Consider the following 23,125-nt stretch of genomic DNA (forward strand, 5'->3'; position numbering starts at 1 on the left):
CTACATCATAGAATATCCATCCATCCATTTTCAACACCGCTTATCCTGGTTAGGGTCGCGGGACGCTGGAGCCTATCCCAGCTGACTTCGGGCGAAAGGCGGACTACACCCTGAACTGGTCGCCAGTCAGTCGCAGGGCACATATAGACACGGACAACCATTCGCACTCACATTCACACCGTCACTGAACCCACGCTGCCTGCACCAAAGTCAGGCGAGTGTACCACTACACCATCAGTGACTACATCATAGAATAGGATAATTGAATAGAATAAGCCTTTATTGGTCTTGCAATAGAAATTCTTGAAGAAAGAATGTAAAATGTTTAAACTAGAGGTAGGGATTTGCAATAGAAACAAATAAACCCAAACCATTAAAAAAAGCATCCCACTAGTATGGGTAATTAAACCTCTAATACAGTATTATATATTTATTCATCTCTGAAAGTAATGAATATATTTGATTGTCTCAGTGCAGGTGTACCTAATGAATTGTATTCAATGAAGGTCATCCTCTATGCTGCTCCACAGGAGGTCACATTGTGTGCATTCATGAGTAACTCTCCTTCCTGCCAGGTTCTCTTCAAGATGGTCCTAGGCAGTGCCAAATTCGGGGAGGCGGCGCTCTTTCTAACTATTGTGGGAGGTGCCAACTTTGTTTTTATCAGCATTGTGCCCGTCGTCCTATATTTCACCCGTGTGGAGTACATTGAATCGCCAGGTGATATCCCCTGGGGGTACCTCTGTGGGGTTGGAGCCCTGCTTTTTGGTAAATATAATCACTGTGATCTTATCTATTATCATTCTTTGCCTATAAGTGCTGTTGCTCTCATTCTGCTTCTTGACACAGCTTTCAACATCCTGGTCAACTTTGGCATTGCCATAACATATCCAAATTTTATCTCCCTTGGCATCGTCTTAAGTGTTCCTGTCAACGCCAGTAAGTGTCTTTGTATAGGTCGAAGATGTTAGCATTTAAGTTACAGTGAGAGGACTCCATGAAACATTTTTTTGGCTTGAAAATGCACAGAGATCTATAGATATAATATAATAATTATTATGGGCGGTCATTTTTATTTAATGTGTGTCTGTCAGAGTTAAGGTGCTGCTGGAAAATTGTCCAGATCAAAAGTAGTTCTTAAGTTTTTGTATGATTTATCAGTAAGCTCTGGTGTTTTCTTTCAATTTTTTGAAATAATGACTATAATACCCAGTCCGAAATGTTTGCGGTAGCTCTAGGCCCACAGTTAGATTAGTATAACATTTTGACAGCACTTTCCATCATAAGGACTTCACAGTTTTCAAGTTAACAGAAATGTTTCCAAATTCCTCATTATTGTTTTTATCTTCCTCACCTTTCCCAGTGGTGGACTTCTACACTTGTGAGATCAGTTTCAACACAGTGCGCCTCATCGCCGTCTCCATCATTTGTCTGGGCTTCCTCATGCTGCTCCTTCCAGAGGACTGGGACCAGTGCATCATCCGGCTCAGCACCAAGCTGCGCAAACGTGACGAGCCGTCTGAGGGCGTCGCGGAGGCGGGGGCCTCCACAGGGCTCAACTGGAGGGGTCGAGCTAGGACCTCCATGTCCACATTTGCACGCTGACAGAGACCATGTCATCTGAGGCACAGTGGGCCGGACCTTTAATGGCCTCCATTGACGCTCCCTCCTTGGATGTGAACTTTTGTCCGTAACATTTGGACCAGGAAGAGATTGTCTGCCATCATCGAGTTGATGCATGGACTCAAATCAGATGCATCCCTCTTACTCAAGCTATAACCAGGTACTACAGATAAAGTTACAGTTACAGTTTTGACATTGGCTCACCACATCCTTCGTCTGGGAAGACTTGCCAGCTTTATTGAGGAGGAAGGTCAACACTGTGGACCTGGCTGGCTGTAAGACAAAACACATGCTTAACAATCCAAAGACGAATGTCTACAAATGCTGAATGCCTGCAAATTAATGAGAGGCCGCATGTGGCGTCCCTCAGGTGTCGTGACCGATTCCTTCCTCCTTTGCACTGTATATAACAGCTTGTAGTTCATTCACACCTGCCGACCTGATTCGCTCATGTACTGTGAACAGGCCCATGTGGATGTGAGGCTCAGTGTGAGCTCAACATGCTTTTACTGCACCTCTTTCCATCCTTAGCCTTTTTTGGACCACTCTGATTGGCCCCCTGTGTTCATGTGCTCTCCTGGGGCTACTGTAAGTTGCAACCACTCTCAAAGTGGAAGTGGTGACACCCGCCGCTCAAGCTGGCAGTTTAGTCAATGTAAAATGTGCAATGCATGATTAGGTTGGACTGTCATGAAGTGAGATGGCTTTCAGTTCAGCCAACTTTCTAAAGGTTGCTGTCAAACGTAGTTTAAGTATAACCTTTGGCTGAAAGAAATTAGATATTCACTGTGAACAAAACTCCACTGAGCCCCCCTTTGGATTTAGGTCATTTAACTCATGCACAATGAAGTCATTTAGAGCAAATTTACACTACATCTCATTTTTATATGCAATTGATGCATAGGTTTTCTACTATTCCACTCACTGGACACTTCATTAGGTATACAATGTACAATCTAATGAGATCCAATACAGGAGTTGTATCAAAAAGTGACACTGGCAAGAGGTATTCAAATTTAAAGTCAGTTTTCGTGGTTGTAGTTTACAGTGGTGTAAAACTATTTATTTATTTTTTTAAAGCATTTTGAAGCAGTATTTCTATTATCATCGAAACGCAGAATTGACGTATTACCTCTGATAGTGTCCAGGAGCAAGTTTATTTTTACTCAGTTGCAGAGTGCCAAGCATCTATGGTGCGTTATAATATTAAATACTAGTATACATTACAAATTTCAATTATTGCTAACAAATAATACCTATAACCATACTAATTACAATAATTGTACATGTACTATGTAAAAAAAAAAACATATAGCCCATAATAACCTCATATATTGCAATACATTGTTTGTTTTGATCACTTTTTCACATTAATTTGCACTAATGTAGAAATATTCAGCTCTTTAGCTGCACTTCATTTCAACTCCCATCACAAACTTCAGTTTTACAGATGCCATGCCTGCCCTGCAGGTTGTGTGTGTTGTAGTAAAGATGTCTACCGTTTCGTAGTGATATCAGTGATAGAAAAGTTACAGGAAATGTAGTTGCACTCCCTTTCCAAGAGGATTTTAGTTAAGGTGCGGTGTCTATTTATTCTTGTGGATGCATCTATTAGAGGGGAAGCGACAATTTGAGGATTTACAGTAAGTGGAGAGCTTTTGCATTGAATCTAATTCGATGGTGTGTGCCTCATGTTGCTGGTGAGTGTAGCTTGGAGAAACATGAACTTCTGTATCTTTTTGTTGTTGTTTACTGTATTTAATACATTTGAGGCAAGTTACCAGTGGAGATGTACCTTAGCCTCGAATGAAGAGTTGGAAACTGCCTTGTTGTGAATGTATAAACATCACTGCGTGCAATCTGCTTTTTACAGTGCCACCACAGACTTCTGCAGACAAGTACTCATCTGCACTTTTTTTCTTTGTATACAAATACATTTTTGACTCCACATACCACAACGTTCATGTTTTTTGACATCTGGCTGCTGTTGAGACAGAAAGCAGGGCAAGCCGACGATGACGTCACAGAGTTGTCAAGACTTCACTGCCTTTGTTTTCACAGCAGCGTACATGAGCACGATTTCCCATTGTCATTCTCAATGACAATAAAAACAAATATTGTATTCCTTTGGAATTATTGCTAGACATAAATGTAAACCTTTGTAAGGAATGATGATTTTATACACTGCGATGCAACATACTGTATGATTATCACATTTGAGAAAGGAAAATGGGCGGTGTGATTATTAAATGATGGGTTTATTTGATCTTCTGGTGGTGGGGGCAGGGTCTTCAAGTATATTCACATATACTTCATAAAAGATTACTTTTCAGTACATCCATTGTCTAGGTTTGTTTTATTCTTGCCAATGTGAAACTTTTTAAAATGTTTTTTGATTAAGCATTTTAGTGAGCTGTTTCATAGCAGAAATCTTCTCTTTCTACTATAAACTATAGGTGTAGTTTGATGTTGTAGAGAGCATCAGACCTAAATGTTATTTACACTTTATGAGCCTTTACACCAACAAGATGGAAATGGAAGAAAATATGGAGCTATAACAGCTATCACACTATTCTGAAAAGACTCTGTACAAGATTTAGGAATGTGTCTGCGGGAATTTGTGTATGTTCATCCAGAGGTTATGAATGTTGTACGTGAGACCAGCACATTCATGCTGGATCAGTTAACGGCCTTCTCAAAACGGCTCCTACGAAGTTGGAAGCAAGGAATTGTTCAAAATGTTTTAAGTAATTTGTCTAATTCAACCCCTGATAGATTAACTAATTGACTACGAGGTGTGTCCCAAAACTTTCGTCAATGGTGTTCATGTGATAAGTATGTGTTCCGTTGGGACATGCTCTACTTCCACTGTAATCTGGCCATAGACAAAAGTGGCCTTAGTTCCATTGTCAAAGCAGAAGATGGTAGTCTGCCGCCCTCTTGCGTCCTAAAGGGTACCTGCAGACAATCCACTCTCCTGCCACCACAGGGGGTCTTGCCAAGTGGTGCAGGATGGGGTGGCCTGGTTACATTAGTGTAACATGGTTACACGAGAAAGTAAAGAAAAAAATCCCATCAGGATGTGTGCTACCTGTCACCGAGCCTAGACACGTCACCATCAGCAGCGGCTGCAACCGTGTGGACACACCGTGCTCCGGATCACCCTTTCGGCTTGAGTTGCCAATCGCCCTCTGCAAAGAGCCCGGAACTGACCCACTGCCCTCCACGACGTCCATTCCCCGCACACTGCGCGGTCAATTACAAAAATATGTACCAAAGTATACTGAAGTTCACCTGGTTTGCAATTGGGCTGGCCTGTCACGTGATTACCGAGGGGAACCGCCTGAACGCAGGAGGACGAAGGACGGCTTGCATCTTCAACCATAGTTTTCTTGTTAGTTCAGCTAGTACACGTAAGATACAACCACACCTTTATTTACTCAAAACAGTTCAACTTCAAAATATGTAAAGTATATCATAAAATTGTTTAATAAACACACACAAAAAAAACCCAAAAGACACTGATTCAACCCAACTCATATTCATCCATCCATTGATTTTCTATACAGCTTATCCTCATTAGGGTCGTGAGCGAGCTGCATCCTGTCCCAGCTGACTTTAAGCGAGATGCGGGTTACACCCTGGGCTGCTTGGCTGTCAGTCACAGGGCACACATAGACAAACAACCACACTTATTCCTTATTCAAACCAGGGGCGAGTCTAAATCGAGTACTTTGGGTGGGCTAATCCTAATTTTGGAAAGTACCCTTCTGAAATTTGATTGAACTTTTAGACATTGGAAAAAAAATAAAGGAATATTAAAAACATTTTGGCTCGTCTCAAGCTCTATTAAAGAAGAAATAGGTTGTTTATAAGGACCTTTTGATTTGGGTAACAGACAACAATGTTGGAAATGTAGTATATACAGTATAACGACTACACAAAAAAAGAAATGAAGGCACGCATGATCATGCAATAATGTATTTTTTATAGCCTCACAGTCACCTGATTGACTTCTTTAAAAAAATAACGCAAGTCCATCTATTAAAAAGCAGAAATTTGCAAAGAGTGTTTCACAAGGTGTCCTGTCATAAACTAGCATTCAACTAGATTTAGCACATGTAGTTCTAGCAATGAAAGCGACCTGATACGGGCAGCGTTTTAAAAAAAAAAAAAACTGAAAATAAACACCCACAATACAAAAAAAACAAAATCTTTTAAAAATAAGACTCATCACCATATTTTTAGGCAATTTTGAATTGTTTCAAGCTAATTTAAATTACTATTATTTATTTTTTTTACACTCCACTGGCAATTTTTCATTTTTTACGTGATAAGTCTCATTTTAATTAGTTTTGACTAGAAATAAAATAGTAATTCAAACCTAAGGACAAGTTAGTCATGAATTAACCAATGAAGGATGTTTTTGGAATGGGGAGGAAGCCAGACTACATGGAAAAAAACCCTGTAAGCACAGGGAGAACATGCAAATTTAATCCGCAAAGGAAGGCCCTAGCCGGGATTCAAACTCCACATCTAAGAACTGTGAGGTGGATGTGGTACCCACTCAATCACCATGACTGCTTCCAATCCATCTGTGTTTAACCAAAACATTAAACACTTACATCTAAATGAAAATGACTATTCACGTTTTGCCTCACCACGCAACTGTATTTTGACAGATGAGTTTAAAAGTAATTGTTTGTGTTAAGACTAGAAAATCCCCAAACTAAATTGTCCATAGGAGTGAACGCGAGTGCAAATGGTTGTTTGTCTATTGTGCACTGCTATTGGCTGGCAACCAGTCCAGGGTGTACACCGCCTCTTGCACAAAGAGGAGGAAAACAGAAAGTGAACTGGACCAGAAAAACCACAACTGTTTTGGATCACACTAATAGTTCAGAGTTCACCCAGTGGCACCGGTTGACATAAAAACATCAAGAAAATGTTAAATGTTTTCGAGCACAGGGTGTTTTATGGACTGGTCTTTAAAGTTCCTGTGAGTCAAAAAGTAATTGCCTCATTGGAGAAGACAGTACAAATTTGAATTGCTGTTGCTCCTCTGCAAGCACTGAAATGGGTATTATTATTCTGAACATGATGCTCAGTGGAATACTTGGATGGAATAAGCAGTGTTGATCTACATTTCGTGACCCATTAAGGCAACAGAGATGTACATAAGACTACAAACAAACTTCCATGATGAACAGGCTGATGTGTTTGCACTGTGGTTTGCATGAAGATTGAAACGCTACATTTGTTTACTGATAACAAGCAAACGCCTTAGGAACGGATGTCAGGTGGTTTGGTTTCAGCCATGTTTTGACTTGTCTTGACTGGAGGTGGGGGTGAGGCGTTGGCGAGTGTACTCCCAGATCAGCAGGGCAGCGCTCACATGCACGTTAAGTGAGCGGATGACCCCTTGCTGAGGGATCTCCACGCACACGTCCAGCAGCTGGAGCAAGTTGGCGGGGATGCCTTCTCGTTCGTTACTGTGATAACAGAAACAATCTTTTCAGTCTGGTGTCAGTAATTTTTGCAGTACTGGCGATTACATTTGAAAGCTTTAATGGGAATTTGACCATACATATTTAAGAGACATTAATGAATATCAATGCTAAACTTATACAAAATACAGTATAATTTCCTTTAATATAAGTTGTAATATTATACAAAAATCAAACTTCCGGTGCTCACACATTCATTTCATTTCAAGCGTAACGTGAGAAAGGAGGTGTACTCTGCAAATGAAATCTGTAATGTATTCATCCATCCATCCATTTTCTTTACCGCTTATCCTCACTAGGGTCACGGGCGTGCTGGAGCCTATCCCAGCTATCTTCGGGCGAGAGGCGGGGTATACCCTGAATTGGTCGCCAGTATTTAATTTATCAATAATGAAATTATATACCATTGTAATTTTTTTTATTTTTTAACTCTTTCAAACTTCTCTATTGTATTCATTCTATTTGATGATGCTATACAGTACTACCCATTCAGTTCGATTACTAAACCACAAGCTGCCGAGTGAATTCATTTCCTGAAGTGCTGACAATCAGGAGTTGAGTAATCTTGGGCTCAAGCCCACAATAAGAGACCGTGAGGATGCATCCATCGAAGCAAACATGCACTTTTATGTATTTTCTTGACATTAAACAACAAAGCTGAGCATTTTTGTACTGTATTGTATAGAGGAGACTCAGTGGAACATGCAGGTGTACTGTACCTAAAGTATTGTTGCAGTCAGTGAATGGAAAGGTGTAATGAGGGTAGCTTTCAATGAGTCTAAAGAGGGCACAGCACACTTTGAAGTGACAATTTAATGATCTCTATTTTTCCTGAGTGCAATTGGATGAGAAGATGGCTCCAATTAAAAGAGGGTTTCAACAAAACAAACACCTAAAGAGATACTGTCCTGTCTCTTTCAGAAGATTGTATCCAAAACTGTGTATAAAGTTCTGTCAAGTGGCGTGAAGCACCAAATACTGAAATGATAAGACAATGTGCATATTTCTTTTCTTCATGTCCCAAACAATATTATAGTAGATGAAGATCCCTGCAGCTGTCAACATTTTTTGCTCTGACATCCTGAGGGAGAGCCAATTATAGCCCTACATGTTCTGACAGAAGCAGTGAGAGTGAATGCCCTGCTGGGAAAAGGGGTGAACAAGTGAGTTCAAATTAAATAACTTCATCACCTCATACTTTTATCTGCATAAAACTCAGAAGTGTATGTGAAAGGAAAGAGGGGATGTAAACTAATAGAAAACACTTTTTGACAAGACGATGGATCAGTTAAATTTTAACAGTAAACCTGGCTTGTGTTGCACTCATGGTGTGTAGGCGGGATCATTAGTTACTTAAATTGTCTGACACAATTAACTATTTGGGATTTCTATGCTAAGCCCCAAACTCTGCTCTCTTAACTATTTGCCATTTGTTTTGAATTGTACCGGAACCCATTTAGACGGCAAACGAGCTGGGGATGTCTACAGTATATGACTTAGGCTTTACATGATCAGGAATTTTGGGGCCGATCACCGATCAGTGAGTTTAAAAAAAACGATAAGCAATCATTTACTGTATATACTTGTGTACTGTATATTGTGTATTTTCCAAAGTATTCTCTAGGCAGGTCAAACCAACATTACAACATGACAGAAATAATGGGTGCTAACTTACTGTAACTAAATTACTTTATTTTAATTAAATTACTTCACACAGACCGAAACTTTAGAACATGAGTCGACAGAATGCCGGCATGTTTACGTACAACCGTTAGTGCTAGTACTAGCTTGCTAGGCTACATAACGTTTTGATGCCTGTTTGCGAGCCGTATTGTATTAAAAGTACGTGAAATTACCTCAAGGAATCCTTGAATGAAAGTTCTCTCCTGAGCACCAGTGACCTCCACCACGCGGTTTTCCCCATTTTGTTCTTATAATACACGCAAGCCATTGTTGTTGTCGTCGTCGCCATGGTAACGAGTGTATCCGGTCGCGTTTGAGTTGACATGATATAAGCCCAGTGATCGTAAAAGATGGGATGCGGTGGTATCGGAATGCAAGATTTTATTGCAGTTGTCAGACATAGTGCAATTGTGAAAGACCAAATTGTGTTTGTAGTCTGATCCAGACGTGTTGTCTGTCACACATCGTTGACATGTTTTATAAAAAAAATAAATAAAAAAAAAACTTTATTGGCTGTCAGATATATACTGTACTATGTCCAAAGACACGCGACAAGGCTAAAAATAAACTACCATTTGGATTCAAATACACTGTACACGATTGCGATGCAGAGTAAATGTCTTGCGGAGCTGATCAATGACGTCATTGATTGGATCGGTGAATTATGACATTAAAGCTGATCAGCATAAAATGCTAGTTATTGGCCGATACCAATCAGATCTGCGTCAAGTCTAATATGACTTCAGGCTTACTACTCCAGCGCTTTCTCTTACGTTAAAAAACAAAAACCATGCAGGTTAGAATAATTGAAGACTCTTAATTGCGCATCGGTGTGAATGTGAATTCAATTGTTCAATGACTACAAGTTTTTAAATGCAAACAATTGTGTACTTTACCAATCCAAAACGAGGCTTTAGATAGAGTTTCATAAGTCATACCCGAGAAGTAGGAGAGTCTTCTCAGGAAACTGGTAGTCCTGAAGGCTCTGACTGTTAGCGGTCTGCTCCACACCGACAATACAGTAGCCCTCACTCTTCTTTACCTGCAGGAAGTCTGTCAGCTCCAACGGCTTTACCTAAAACATATTCAGTTTAAAGATGAGCAGAACAAAACAAATGACACAAGACCAAAAAAGAAACTTCTAACTCTTATCCTTTACAAGGACTATAAACAAGGGTAGAATGTGCAATGAATGAGTTGTAGGAAGTAAATAAGTAAGGCTGTTAAGTTGTGAACAAAAATATTAAAGTTAGAACTGAAATCACATACTGTATTTTATTCCTAACCTTCTCTATACTGGACTGTTTGATGTTTTGATTTACAACTGAATGGGCTTCAGCATTTTCACTTCCTTGACTGGGATCATTTTAACCTAAAGCAGACTAGGCTCAGTGGCCGCAACATAAGGTACACCTGCACAATGCAAGAAGACGCGCCAAAATAGATTCAGCAAACATGCTACAAATAGTTTAGTTTTGATTATCCATCCATCCATTTTCAACACCGCTTATCCTGGTTAGTGTCGCGGGACGCTGGAGCCTATCCCAGCTGACTTCGGGCGAAAGGCGGACTACACCCTGAACTGGTCGCCATTCAGTCGCAGGGCACATAGAGACACGGACAACCATTCGCAGTCACATTCACACCGTCCCTGAGTGGGAACTGAACCCACGCTGCCTGCACCAAAGTCAGGCGAGTGTACCACTACACCATCAGTGACATTAGTTTTGATTAATTAAAGCATATGTTTATTATTGTGGTTGTACAGTGGTGTAGAACTGCTTTACATCATAGTGAGAGCTACTTCTAATATTCCGGCACTTTTGTAGCTAAAGAAATTCAACCAAAGTATTAGAAACCATTTTCAGTACGATGTAAAACACCACTGAAAACTAAGACCACAATAATAAAATGTTTTTTAGATGAATACATTTTCGATCCTGCTCTTGTATTGTATGTCATTTGATGATGCAGGTATACTTAATGTAGTGGCCAGTGACCATGTCTCCCAGCTGACTGGTAAAGTACGGTAATGGGACAAGAGGGGTCAAATGTGTTGAGTGTCACCTCCAGGAGAGGGAGCCAAAGTTCAGATGAGACACTGAGGGACTGAAAGTGTTTGTCAGTGATGTGGCGGAGGTTGTCCAGCGCCAACGCACTGGCACCAAAGATCTCACAGGTCCGGCACAGGCCTACAATCGTACAAACAAACACATTTTGGTTCTGTTACTCTCAGAGATGCGTAGTATAAATAAGCAGAGCTGCCAACCTATAAAAATTCACTTACACAACATCCATCCATACATTTTCTGTACCGCTTATCCTCACAAGGGTCACGGGCGTGCTGGAGCCTATTCCAAATTTGTATGAATTTCCAAATTTTCAGAACATTACCTTGCGACAGTCATAATCATAATTGTTAATAAATTACGGCTTCAATACTTGTTAGTTTGATGTTTTTATTACATCAACCTTGTAATGGCCGACGAAGTTGCAGCCTAAATCAATGTACCAGTATATGACAGTTCGACATTCCATCATCAAAAATATCAGCATCTATTGATTAATTCGCATTTTGCCAATTCGCTTTTCAAATCTGGTAACAAAAAAAAAAAGCTTGTCTATAAAGCAGATTAATCAGATCTGCAACGTCAAAATTAAAACTCAGCACTAGATTGAATTGGATAGTTTATGTATGGACAATGTATGTATGGAGTTTTGGTTTCTATTTTGCGCAATTTACTTCTTGTACATGTATTTTCTTGTATGCTAGTTATATAACATTTATTTTTCCTATATCCACAAGTGCTGCTGAAACGATGCAAATTTCCCCATTGTAGGACTAATAATAGAATAGCGTGCACCAAGCAGCTGGTCAAAGTGGATGCGACGTTATAGTCAGACGCTGGATTTTTTTCCCAGTATCTGGAACAATCGATGTTACGCCCGTAATGGGCCTAGATTCAGTGATTTCCTTAGCAAAATACGGACGTCCCGTAACATTTGGCAGCTCTGAAAAAGAGTTGCGTTGTCTTAGCTACACAGTGTGATGACCTCCAAGGTTTGTGGGTTTGTCGATGAGTGAGGCGACCACCAGCAGGGCGCCATGCTGCTTGCCCACGCGAGCTGCTCTCTTCAGGGGAACCAGCTGAAGCTCTGGGTCCTGCTCCTGGATGTCCAAGCTCCAGGGGGTTATTTTCTTCTGCACCTCAGCCCAGCGCTCCTCCTTCTCCTCCTCACCTGGGAGACACCAGAAAAATGACAATTCAACCCAAAAGCATCAGATTTGATTCAGGTGGCCTAGTTGCATGTGCTACAGTACTTTTATGCTGCTGGATCCAGTCTCCGGGCTGGAGCTGGCTCAGGTTGGGAGCGGTATTCCTCAAAGGAGGCGTTTGAGAAAAGCATGACAGCTTCTCCAGCTTCCAGGGAGGAATCCACTCATCATCAGCCAACCCTGACAGACTTGGAAAAGTGTAGAATATGGTCTAGGATAAAGGAAATAATTAAGTGTTGTAATTCACATTCAAGCATAAAATACTACAACACAATTTTGCATGTGCTGTACAAACTTACCTCAATGCTGTAATCCCTGATTGGATGAAAGGCACCAAAGAAAAAGTGCTCTTGAATCCTGGTCCAGTTCTTGTTGGCATTCCTAAAAGTTAGCAGACATGTTTTCAGCACTCAACATTGATGCATTTTGCAGCTTCTGTACTGTCATATTCCCACCCCGTGTTCTTCAAGGCCTCAGTCTGGTGCAGACAGGCCTTGACGACAGTGGACAGCCCCCTCAGACCATCAACTGTCTTCTCTCCTCGGACCTCCACCAAGCTCCAAACCCGCTTCAAGGACAGCAGGGCATACAGACGCACACTGAAGTTATGGTGGAAACACCACTGAAGGCTGATGTCCAGTGCTTTTGCCAAATGCAAATCCTTTATGGCAAAGGGAGAAAATGTTTAAGGAGTGGGAAGTGATTTTACAACCAAAGTGACATTTTGAAGATGTCTCACTGGATCGTGAAGTTTGGGAATGATGACAGCGAAATGCACGAGGACTGCCAGGAAGGTGCAGATGCCAGTCTTGGTTCCTTCATGATGCTACACCAAAAATGAGTGTTAGTTCACTTTAAACCATTCAATTTAGCTGTATTTACACCACATCGGTCAACAAAGAAGAGCAACACAGTAAACAAAGTGAAACTAAGCATTTTGTGTTTTATTTTTATTAACCTGTATCATGTTTGTTATAAGAAGACAAGACAATGTTTTTTTGTTCTTCCTCTTCCATTTAATCAATGAATCGGCCAATCAGGTTGTTACCCCAGATCGAGGGGTGCCAAAAAGGGGTATAGATCGATTATTTGTGTACCCTTTTCTACTTTTGACAATTGCAGGGAAAACAAAAATACTATAGTGTGTGTTTATATATGTATTTATTTATTTTTAAATAAACCCAATAAATTCTCGAACCGCCACTATGTGGGCGTCCACTATATACTGCACGATGGAAAGTGTGATTTTGACTAACCTATTAAAGAGTAAGTGTTAGTCTAAAAAGTGTGTGAGCTCACCATGTTGAAGCATGCCCAAAAGCTGTCTATATGTTTTGGATAACGGACAAGGATCAGAATCATCGTCCACTCAATCATGTACTTGACTGAAGCCTGGTTACTGCGGAAGCCAGCCTCAAAGACACTGCTCAGTATAGAGGCCACAAACTCCTATGTACATTTATAGAGAGACAAGAAGTTATATTTTGCTTGGTCGCAGGTGCAATGATTAAGGTGCCAGTGACTTACCTCTTTGAATTTGGGCAGCATCATTAGCAGTGTCTGCCATACTCTGTTTTTCACACGATGTTGTAGAGAGTTACTGGAGATACGCACTGACTTTGACATGTTCTTGTCCTGGTAAGAATGTTTGACAGGAGATATGACAAAGTGTTATGTTTATTGTGTTTCAGCTAGCTGCAAATGATAACTTCTAATTCATTGGGTCACAGTAACAGTTATTTTGTTGAGAGATGAACCACAATGTATTAAACTTAATTTTGTACACCACACTATAATGTACATACAGCACTGTAGATATGGACATTATGACTGAACTTGGAGTTACTGTTGTTAGATTTTGCTAACTCAGTTACCTTTTCTAAGAGAATGACAACAAGCTTCTCCATCAGTCGTTCGTGCAAAAGGTTAGAAGCATCCAGGCGACTAAGGAAAGCCAGTGTGTACATGCGAGGTAGCTGGTCATCTCTGTTGTCACTGGAAATCAAAAGCATTTGTTCAACTCTGACATAGCAAGAGAGATGTTTAGCAGCAACATAAAAAAAGCCTTGATCACAACAATACAATAATATAATATACTGATACAATATATAAAATACTGAAAATAAACACCTTCAGTTAAAGGGAAAAATTACTCTCCAGCAATGTTCTTAACTGTTAAACAGTAGTACCTTGTTTAAACTTAAAAGTTGACAATTAAATGCCTATCTTTACAGGTGCCACTATTAGGAATTCCAACAAGCTTAAGGCTGCATGATCATTTTAAAATTTAAATATACACCCCAAAAGTAACAAAATAAACTACTAAAGACAACTGTTGTTTAGAAATAAATGAGCATATTAACATGTAAAGCAGCACTAGGGACATTCCGTCCAGATGCTGATAACACACACTCCGAAGTTGTTAAATAGCTGCACAAAACAAGTCTGGGGAACCTCATTCAATTAAAGTTCATGTATATGTCCCCCGCACTGTCCTCCAAGTATTTACATACATACACATCAAATGACTTGTTCTATTCAGGTTTCCTTTAAATTTCAACATGTAGCCCCTTAACGGCAGCTGAATTCAAATATCCACATTAACATGGAGGACTGGCAGTGATTGAGTTAAGGCAGCAAACCAGTTGAACCTTAATTAATCGCTTTGCTGGCTGGCTGCTTCTTCACACTGAAATCCATAATGACTTCATTAAATAACCTTGTTGATGCAGACAGATGTTGAGACAATTAATAAATAAATTAAACGCTATATCATCCCATCTATCCCAAGTCACAAAATGGCAGCAGCTCACCTGGTGACCACGGCGTTGGTGGCACATAGCTCACCAAGTTGCTCCACATATGCCTGGACATCTTGAACAAGCCTTTGGGGAAAAAAAAACAGTACATGAATCACTGAAAAAAAGAAGCAAGAAAGCACTGATAGACTGTTTTCAGTACCGCTGATCTCTCCTGAACACAGGGCCATAAATGCAGCCCTCAGCCATGATGTTAATGTGACTAAAAACACTGGAGAAAGTGCCGTCATCTGGGTTCCTGCTTTGGTCACTAGCAGGCAACCATGTTTGACAACAGTGTTCCAGCAGCACACTAAAAACTCCGTTCTTGGACTCAGACAACTCCATGATCTCAACAGCAATCTACACAAAAACACCAATATTATTAAACAAAACTTTGTACAAAGTATTGGACATACCGTACATGTGCTGATTACCTGTTTCACAGTTGTCGTCAGCACTGGGGCCTGACTGTCTGTGAGCAGCAGCAGCGTTTGATGGAAGGCCACTGAGATGAAGCCTTTGAGGGCAGGCCAAAAGTCATGGGCGTTATTGCTGAGCCCATGCACTAGCTCCCAGCACCGACTCACAGCTTCCACACAGAGGGCTTCATCCTCATGTACCAACTGAGATCACAGTATGACACTTTAAAACCAGACACCACCTTCCTGTCTAAATTCACACACAGAGACTCACTTGTGGCAGCACCGTCTCCATGAAGGCGATAACGGGCAGCACCAGGTCGCTGGGCAGAAGAGCGAGAGCGTCCACGCAGCAACTCAGAGCAGCTATGACAGTCTCTTTGTTTTTGGGAAGCTCAGAATCTTGAACCCCGAGTGTGTTGATGAGGAAACTCAGGCAAATCCACTGGTCCCGCATGAAGTGGGCAGCTGTGCGACCCCAGTCTTGCAGAAGACTCTGCCAACCTTCGTTACTGAGAAAGTGTCACTTTAATATGACAGGCAAGTGTGTTCAACTACATTTGCAGACTCTCTCAGTCACTGACCTCAAGCTGTTCGTTATGTGAGGTTTCAGCAGCCTCTCATTGAAGCGACCCAGAGCTGAATGACTTTGCCAGGGAGACGGCACTGGCTTGTAGAAGTGCTCGTTGAGTTGTTTTAGAAGAGAAAACGTTTGCAGGCCAATTGCTTGCTGCTCCATTAGCTGACATACCATGGCAAGAGATGCCATAGCAACTGCTCTGACCACCTGCCTGGCCACTGAGGGTATCTACCAGTAGACCAATGATGAATAACTGAAAAGGTTCACTGCTAGCAATAATATTTTGCTTCAAACCTGCTGGGTTGGTTCTTTCAGAATGCTCAGACTGTACTTAATGAGTTTAGGGAAGGAATCTTGTTGAATTGTACAACTGTGCATGGCCAGCTGCTTTAAGACACACAAATACAGCTCTGCCCGCTCCACATCACACAACTGCACAAAACAAAACAAAAAAACATTATCTATTAAATTGACTGGGGGTCCGTATGTTGTGTTCACTGTTGTTTACCTCCTGCAGTTCCCCACACACACGCCTCGTGATGAACTCCTGGATTGAATCTAGAAACTGGAAAATTAGCCCCTCCAAAGCAGCTGTCACTTCATCCACTGGTAGAAGCACAGCAAAAATATGATAGTAAATGTGAGTCACTCATTGGCTTTTATCTGTAGCCATCTTTCGTTTACCAATTTGAGTACAATAAAAAAAAAAATGTTTAAAAAAGAACACATTATCATGACAAAATCCATCATGACAATTTTTTAAAATCCACCTGTTTTCTGATTGTTCTTGTAATTGAAAGGTTTTCGATATAAGCAATTTATTGCACAGATTTGTCTAATCATAGTCGCCATCCACAACTCCACCTGCAAATATCCACTGGAAGCGCTGTGTCAAGCATTGTGTAATGACAAGGACAAATGCAAATATACAGTAAATGCTATATTTACAACACCTCTCAGTAAATTTCAGTGTAGTTATAAACCACTCTACACCATAACAACAATAAGAAGAAACACACTTAAATATATATTCAACTGCTCAATACAGCATGTTTTTTTTTATCATGACCATGGACTAAGCATCTGTATGAATCCACATTATTATACAAACCATGCGCTTTCTGTGTTTCTCTAAGCTGGAGCAGTCGGAGGACGAGCTGCAAGCTTTTGTCACTCTTCTTCACAGGCATGTAGATGTTGGTACCGACCCGACTCAGAGTGTCCACAAGAGGAGACATTAACAACTGGAGGTTGTCACCAATCGTTGCTCCACGTTGACTCTCCTCAATGTCAGTGCACAGCAGAATGGACCTCACCAACTTGTCTGCCTCTTTGGGGTCAGGTAAGCTCTCTGTCTGACCTGCAAAGCATAATAACTGATTAAAAACTAAAAAGTAAAGACTAAAAAAAATGGTTCCCATCCAAGCTTACCAGTGCATGGTGGAACTCTTAGAAACTCATGTATTTTGCCCTGAACATATGCTTTTATGGTTTCCTTGCTTGAGGCAACGCCATCTCCATCACTTGGCTTAAAACTGCCTTCATTGCTTGAGAGCCAGACACACACCTGGAAAAGACACACATTAGGGGGCAGCAGGTTTGTTAAATAAACTGTGGTGTGCAGCTCCAGATGACAAGTATAGCAAACATAATACAGAATACCTCATTCCAAAGCGCTGTGCCTCGACAAAGTGACTCATCAGCTCGGAAATTGCCCAGGAAGGTAAAGACATCATCGAGGGTCACTGTGTTCTGAAAGTATGTGAATATATCAGCGCTACCTCTATGATAGGACACCACAGCAATGTCACAGTGAAAATCAACTAAGGTTATTCAGAATATACGGACAAAAGTATTGTGACATCGGGCCATTACCTATCCAACCCCTTTTTGATTAAATTACTTTTGGTGCATGTAGTATATTTTTAGGTGAAATCTCATGAAAGTTGCCATTACTGGTTAGTGTATAGCCTAAAAATCAATTAATTTAATAACTTTCAGCTAGGGCCTATGTGGAGTTTGCATGTTTTCACCATGCTTGAGTAGCTATTCCGGGTTCCTGCCACATTACAAAAATATGTATGGTCGGTTAATTGTTGACTCTAACTGGGAGAGGCTTGTTCACCGAGACTTTGAATGGAGTATGCGCTAGAACTTGCACAGAGTAGGGCTGCACGATTTTGGGGAAAAAAAGACATTGCGATTTTCCATAACCCTGCGATACATTATTGGCATGTTATAAAATGCAAGCTACCAAACACATGTGGCAATCAGCACACATTTCTTTTTTTCCCCACTCTAGAAAAACTATGGGCAGTGGAGCACAAAACTATATGGAGTCATTTGTATGCAGTCTACCTGTTTTAAAATGTATTGTAGTAATGACCAATAGTCCAGCCAGACGAAGTTAAAATAATTCCTTTCCATGCCCTGCCAACCAATATGTTATTTTACACCTGTTTTAACACATGCATTAGCATTCCTATATTTGAGTGCATTAGTTTAAGCAAATCATGTTGTTGTGTACACCTGATGTTTATCCCTTCAATAATGCCGTGGCTCTCCACCCCCCACAGTGTAATCTGTCCGCATTCATTCGTCACATTCTGTAGAGAAATACAGTAAATGCAGGCGTGTAATTGTTTCCTGTATCCTCGTTAACTGTTAGCATACAAAAAAATAAGTATATAACACTCTGGGCTGCTCCGGGTTATTTGCTGTAACATTGGTGCTAATCTTATTAGAACGTTCCACCAGGTCCCTCTGCTGGTCACTTATTAATATTACAGTTGATTAGGCCTATCACGATAATTACTATATCGACTTATCGTTCGATAAAGAAAATGGAAACTATAGTTTTTCCGGACTCGATAAATTGTCATTGTTGTGGTGAGCCGCCATGCGGCTCACACAGTGAGCTGACAGAGCTGGACAGCTGTGTCATTAACCAATAGTGGGCTCATGGAATGTTGGCGGACTGGTACACTCTTGCCGGTGTTGACTCCGTCCAGTACGCCACACTCCACAGCCTTGCTCCATATCCAGCGGCGTAGATTCACACAACAGGGACACTGAAGGGAAAGTTAACTGTTTGTTGTCAAGAGCTACCTCGTGAGCTAACAAGATAGCCTGCGAGCTAACGAGCTGGCGATTGGAGCTAAACAGAAGAAAAAAAAAAAGAGATGAGCTAAACCTCTCGCTCCACCGCGATTATGTCGTTTAAAACATCGCTGTTTTGCTCAGCGTTGTGTGTGTTCGTCCCCAATTAAGACAAACACATGAACATTACCTGTTTAATTAAGCATAACCCCAGCGGCACACGTTATTATTCATTGCGTTATTCATCGCGCGCACGTACATGGCGATGACGTTGCTCAAACGATATATTGTGCAGCCCTCAAACACAGTATGTTTTTCTTACCACATCTATGAGACAGAGGGCGCTCTTCAATAAGAAGCACTGGGCAGCACCTCTCAAGAGGACTTGATGTGTAATCATCGTGCAGCGCACTACCTCCCTACAGTGTGACACACCAAGCACGCAATAACTATGCACTTCAACCATGTAAGTTGTATTTTTTGTTCATAATGTGGTACAAACCTGAGGGCAGTGAGCCCGTCGATCGCCAATATTGAAATTGGATCAAGTTTGGACATAGCCTGAGAGATGAAGAGGAGGGGCACTGCACACCAATGCTTTGAACCAAGCTGCTGGATCAATAGCAGCAGCACACGGCCTGAAAAGCAGACACAATTTTAACAGAAGAAAGGCAATTTTAGCTGAAAAAAAGCTTAAGTGTTTGTACCCTGGTCCTCTGTTGGCAGGCTGCTGAAGAAGGTCTTCAAGAAGATTTGGAGTTTAACTGCCAGCTCGGGACAGTCTCCAACACCCTGGCCACCTGCCCTGGAGAAAAGTAGAACAATTCATTAGATTAGATTTATCATTATAATCCAATGTAAAGTCATTTAAACATAATAAAGTTTCAATCTCACTTGCAGAAGAGCGACATTTCTGACAGAACATCCATGAAAGGTCCAACAACAAACTGGGGAGCAAATTAGACCAGAGTTTAAGCATGAATGAAGCAGTCAAACAGTCAGTCAAACGAAGTGACGTATGAATGACGGTTTACCTGAGAAAAAGCTGAAGCAAAGGCTGGCTGTTGGAGGACTTGAAGTTCCAGCAGGTGACACACACCTGCTCGCATTAAGGTTTTATTCTCGCTGTGGAACATCCGTTGGTACACACACAGCAGCCACGACGGGTGAAAGAGGTCCTGACCTACAAACACAAGACAGTACATTAGAGAGTGTACAAAGATGATGTGGCACTATAGTTTTATTGACTGGAAGCATACAATGATTCTACACTTGAAACAACATGAGGGGCAAACATCAATACCTTTATTTGCTGTAGCTTGGATAAGAGAGTCAATTCGGTTCAGAACTGGGCGGACAACATGGACCTGAATATGCAGAAGAGAAAACACATAATGATCTGAGCAGTACTGTTACAGTGGTGATGACACCTTGAACTGAATTATCATCATCAGAATGGATTTTGGACCTGATTTTCCTCCAACGTTTCCATCACCAGTACATAATCCTCCCAGAACTCTCTGAGCAGTTTGCTGCTTTTGGCTTTCCATTTGAACAAGATCTCCTCACCACTCACTTCAATAACAAGAAAGAAAGAAAGAAAATGGTTCATACAGTCACAGAACTGTTCGGTATACCTGCACAATCTAAGGAGATCCATTAAAGGAGCAACAAAAAAATACACATACAGTGGAATCTCAAAGGTCAACACAATCATTTCTAATCTGCTGGTGGACCTCATATTTGTTTGGATTTAGAATAAATTTTCCACATTGTAAATAATGGAAATTGAATTAATTTGTTCCTCGTCAAACTGTCGCCATCACAAAACAATCATAAGAAGCTAGAGAAACTACATTATCTAGTTGATTATTATTATCAGTAGCTGAGGTGTCCTAGTGGGTAGGATGTCTGCCTCACAGTTCTGAAGTTGGGAGTTCGAATCTAAGCTCCTGCTGCCTTGTGTGGTGTGCATATTGTGTGGGTTTTCTCCGAGTATTCCGGCTTCTTCCCACATTCCAAAAATATGCACATTTGGGTTAGTGAAGACTCTAAATTGGCCATAAGTGTAAATGCAAGTCTGAATGGATGCGTCCATATGTTCCATGCGAACGGCTGGTGTCCAGTCCAGGGTGTACCTTGCCTCTCACCCAAAGTCAAGCTCACCCAAAGTCAAGCTGCTTGCTGTAACAAAAGATACCTTTTGTTACAGTTGTCTTACTGGACATCATTCGCTTGTGCATTCAAGTGAATGAAGCAGCTGATCACAACAGTAAACATGAAGCAATCACTCGTGAGCCATGTGTATGGAAAACTGGGTGATCATTTATTTGATATCAAAGATACCCAGTTTAAGGTTCATGTACGCTCTTTGTTCTCACTATTTAGAAAATTCAGTGCACTAGAACAACTGTGTCTTAGTAGTAATTTTTTTTCACTACTCATGCCACTTTTGGCATAAATTAAACTAGTACTAAATTAAACCTTACTAAAAAACGACTCTGCTTCACTACGAACACTACTAGGCCCAACTTGTAGCCATGTGCCATACAGTAGTAAACGCTTGGACCCTACTATTAGCACCAAAATACCCACTAGTAGTTTTACATTCACTAATAACATGTACTAGTATCTTACTAGTATGTTAAAGTTGTTCTAATCATGTGCAGAAATGTCATACAATAAGTAAAAATACGTTAGTAAGACACATTCGTTCAACTAGTACACTGCATTGTTCTAGAAGTGAAGACATGGATCGAATCAATTCAGATGGCTTTCCATACCTGGCTGTGAGCATTTTTACCTTGTTGTGAAGGACAGTCCACTCCCTGCTCCTGTGACGATGCCACACACCTTTTGAGTAGGTACAGTGCTCTCTTGCGGGACACGCTATCTCTGTGGATGAGTCCGTCCTGAACCACCCACCAGAACAGGAGGCAGGGACGAGGGTCGGGCTCAGTAGGTGCCAGCAGGTGGTCTGACAGGGCGGTTAAACACAGCAGGGCTCGCTCAGTTACGGCAGGTGTACGCTCCGAGGCATGCCAGGTGCACAGTTCGCTCAGAGTCTTGCTGAGAATGCTGCCGAGCTTTGTATCATCGCAAGAGCCCAGCAGGGCTAACATGAGTCGGACGGTGACCCGGGAGAGCGACCCGTCTGGAATAGTTCTAATGCCCGACAAGATACACGACAAAATGTTCGAAGTGAGCTGGTCTTCTGCTGTTAAAGACGGAAGGAGGGCAGCCAGGACTTCACTAGCAACCTCCACACTCAGTGTCCCTCCGCCGGGTCGGTCGTCCTCGAACAGCCGGAGCGAGGGCAGGACGGCCAGAGCGGCTCGGCCCGCCACAGCAGGCTCACATAACCGGACACAGACGGCCACAAGTCTGCACACAGCTGCTGTGCTCTCCCTACAGCGCACACCCTCCGTTTGTGCTGATATTCTGGAGAGAAGCGGCAGACATTGCGTCCAAATGATGGACTGGCTTTTATCTTGTATAAATGGTCTTTTCGCGGTTGTCGATGAACTTGTTTCTGATTGGACGACAAATTGCTCGAGTCCTTCTACAAAAGCTGTCAGCGCCTCGACGCGCTCCGTCTCCGGCCACACGTCTGCCGGCCAGCACAGAGTGTCAAATAGAAGCTCGTAGTTAGGAGAAATAGACAACATTGCATTAATTAAAACAGAATTCATTGTAGATAATCGCCAAAAGATACTAGCACGAAGGAAATTCTTTCACTCGCTTTCTCGCGGCACGTTCACACTCCGGCTGACTGTAAACTTCCGCATACGTCACCACAAATCCTCGCGAGAAGTTGTCGGATTTCGCAGCATAAACACAGTACTGATGTTTTCGCTCAAATAGGACGAACAACAGTATAGTCAAAATAAGATTCTTAAATGTTGCAACATTTTGTAAGAAACCGTCTCTTCAGAATTGTGTTAGTAACGTGTAATAACCGATACGTATTCATTTAAAATGTTTATTATTTTACAGACAAACTTAATTTGACCTTCTCTAAACCATCGAATGAATGCAAATGTCTAACTGTTCAATGTTTCAGTACTTTTTGCACAACTTGCTGTTCTCTACCAATTTATTGGTAAAATCCCAATAGATTTTTAATTCATGAATCG

At 41.3% G+C, this 23,125-nt stretch overlaps 2 protein-coding genes across 5 annotated transcripts in view; one reads left to right on the forward strand and one right to left on the reverse strand.

Moving 5' to 3' along the window:
- The window catches only part of slc35f3b (solute carrier family 35 member F3b), a 52,020-nt gene extending 48,275 nt beyond the window's left edge, over positions 1–3,745 (forward strand). For 3 of the 4 annotated variants that reach the window (XM_061789504.1, XM_061789506.1, XM_061789507.1), the window contains 3 exons: positions 576–768; positions 850–939; positions 1,364–3,745. In XM_061789504.1, the coding sequence (XP_061645488.1) occupies positions 576–768; positions 850–939; positions 1,364–1,605 (525 nt within the window). In that variant the 3' untranslated portion in view covers positions 1,606–3,745. The remainder of the gene's footprint in view (positions 1–575; positions 769–849; positions 940–1,363) is intronic. The other variant, XM_061789505.1, reaches the window with a different exon arrangement.
- Positions 3,746–5,037: 1,292 nt separating this feature from the next.
- On the reverse strand, positions 5,038–22,794 carry tarbp1 (TAR (HIV-1) RNA binding protein 1). Its single transcript, XM_061789501.1, has 29 exons — positions 21,793–22,794; positions 20,458–20,564; positions 20,293–20,356; positions 20,024–20,172; positions 19,884–19,936; positions 19,697–19,794; positions 19,492–19,627; positions 19,312–19,408; positions 17,553–17,642; positions 17,322–17,457; positions 17,002–17,250; positions 16,399–16,496; positions 16,185–16,322; positions 15,895–16,118; positions 15,585–15,822; positions 15,326–15,514; positions 15,052–15,251; positions 14,904–14,975; positions 13,965–14,085; positions 13,618–13,725; positions 13,390–13,539; positions 12,830–12,916; positions 12,546–12,751; positions 12,390–12,471; positions 12,136–12,301; positions 11,868–12,053; positions 10,881–11,005; positions 9,752–9,888; positions 5,038–7,115 (listed from the first exon to the last, which is right to left on the reverse strand). Exons 1-29 carry the CDS (start codon positions 22,679–22,681, stop codon positions 6,935–6,937), a joined length of 4,776 nt encoding a protein of 1,591 aa, XP_061645485.1. The 5' UTR covers positions 22,682–22,794; the 3' UTR covers positions 5,038–6,934.
- Positions 22,795–23,125: the final 331 nt, after the last annotated feature.

The sequence above is a fragment of the Phyllopteryx taeniolatus genome, chromosome 11 (assembly GCF_024500385.1).
Source record: "Phyllopteryx taeniolatus isolate TA_2022b chromosome 11, UOR_Ptae_1.2, whole genome shotgun sequence".
NCBI classification, from domain to species: Eukaryota; Metazoa; Chordata; class Actinopteri; order Syngnathiformes; family Syngnathidae; genus Phyllopteryx; species Phyllopteryx taeniolatus.

Bases quoted from the DNA above. Each gene is read 5' to 3' on its own strand.
- tarbp1 (XM_061789501.1), bottom strand. From the start codon at position 22,681: ATGAATTCTGTTTTAATTAATGCAATGTTGTCTATTTCTCCTAACTAC. The intron at 12,752-12,829 runs GTGAGACATCTT...TTTGCCATAAAG, and splicing joins TTCCCAAACTTCACGATCCA to GATTTGCATTTGGCAAAAGC. The intron at 7,116-9,751 runs GTATGACTTATG...CTGTTATCACAG, and splicing joins AAGACTCTCCTACTTCTCGG to TAACGAACGAGAAGGCATCC.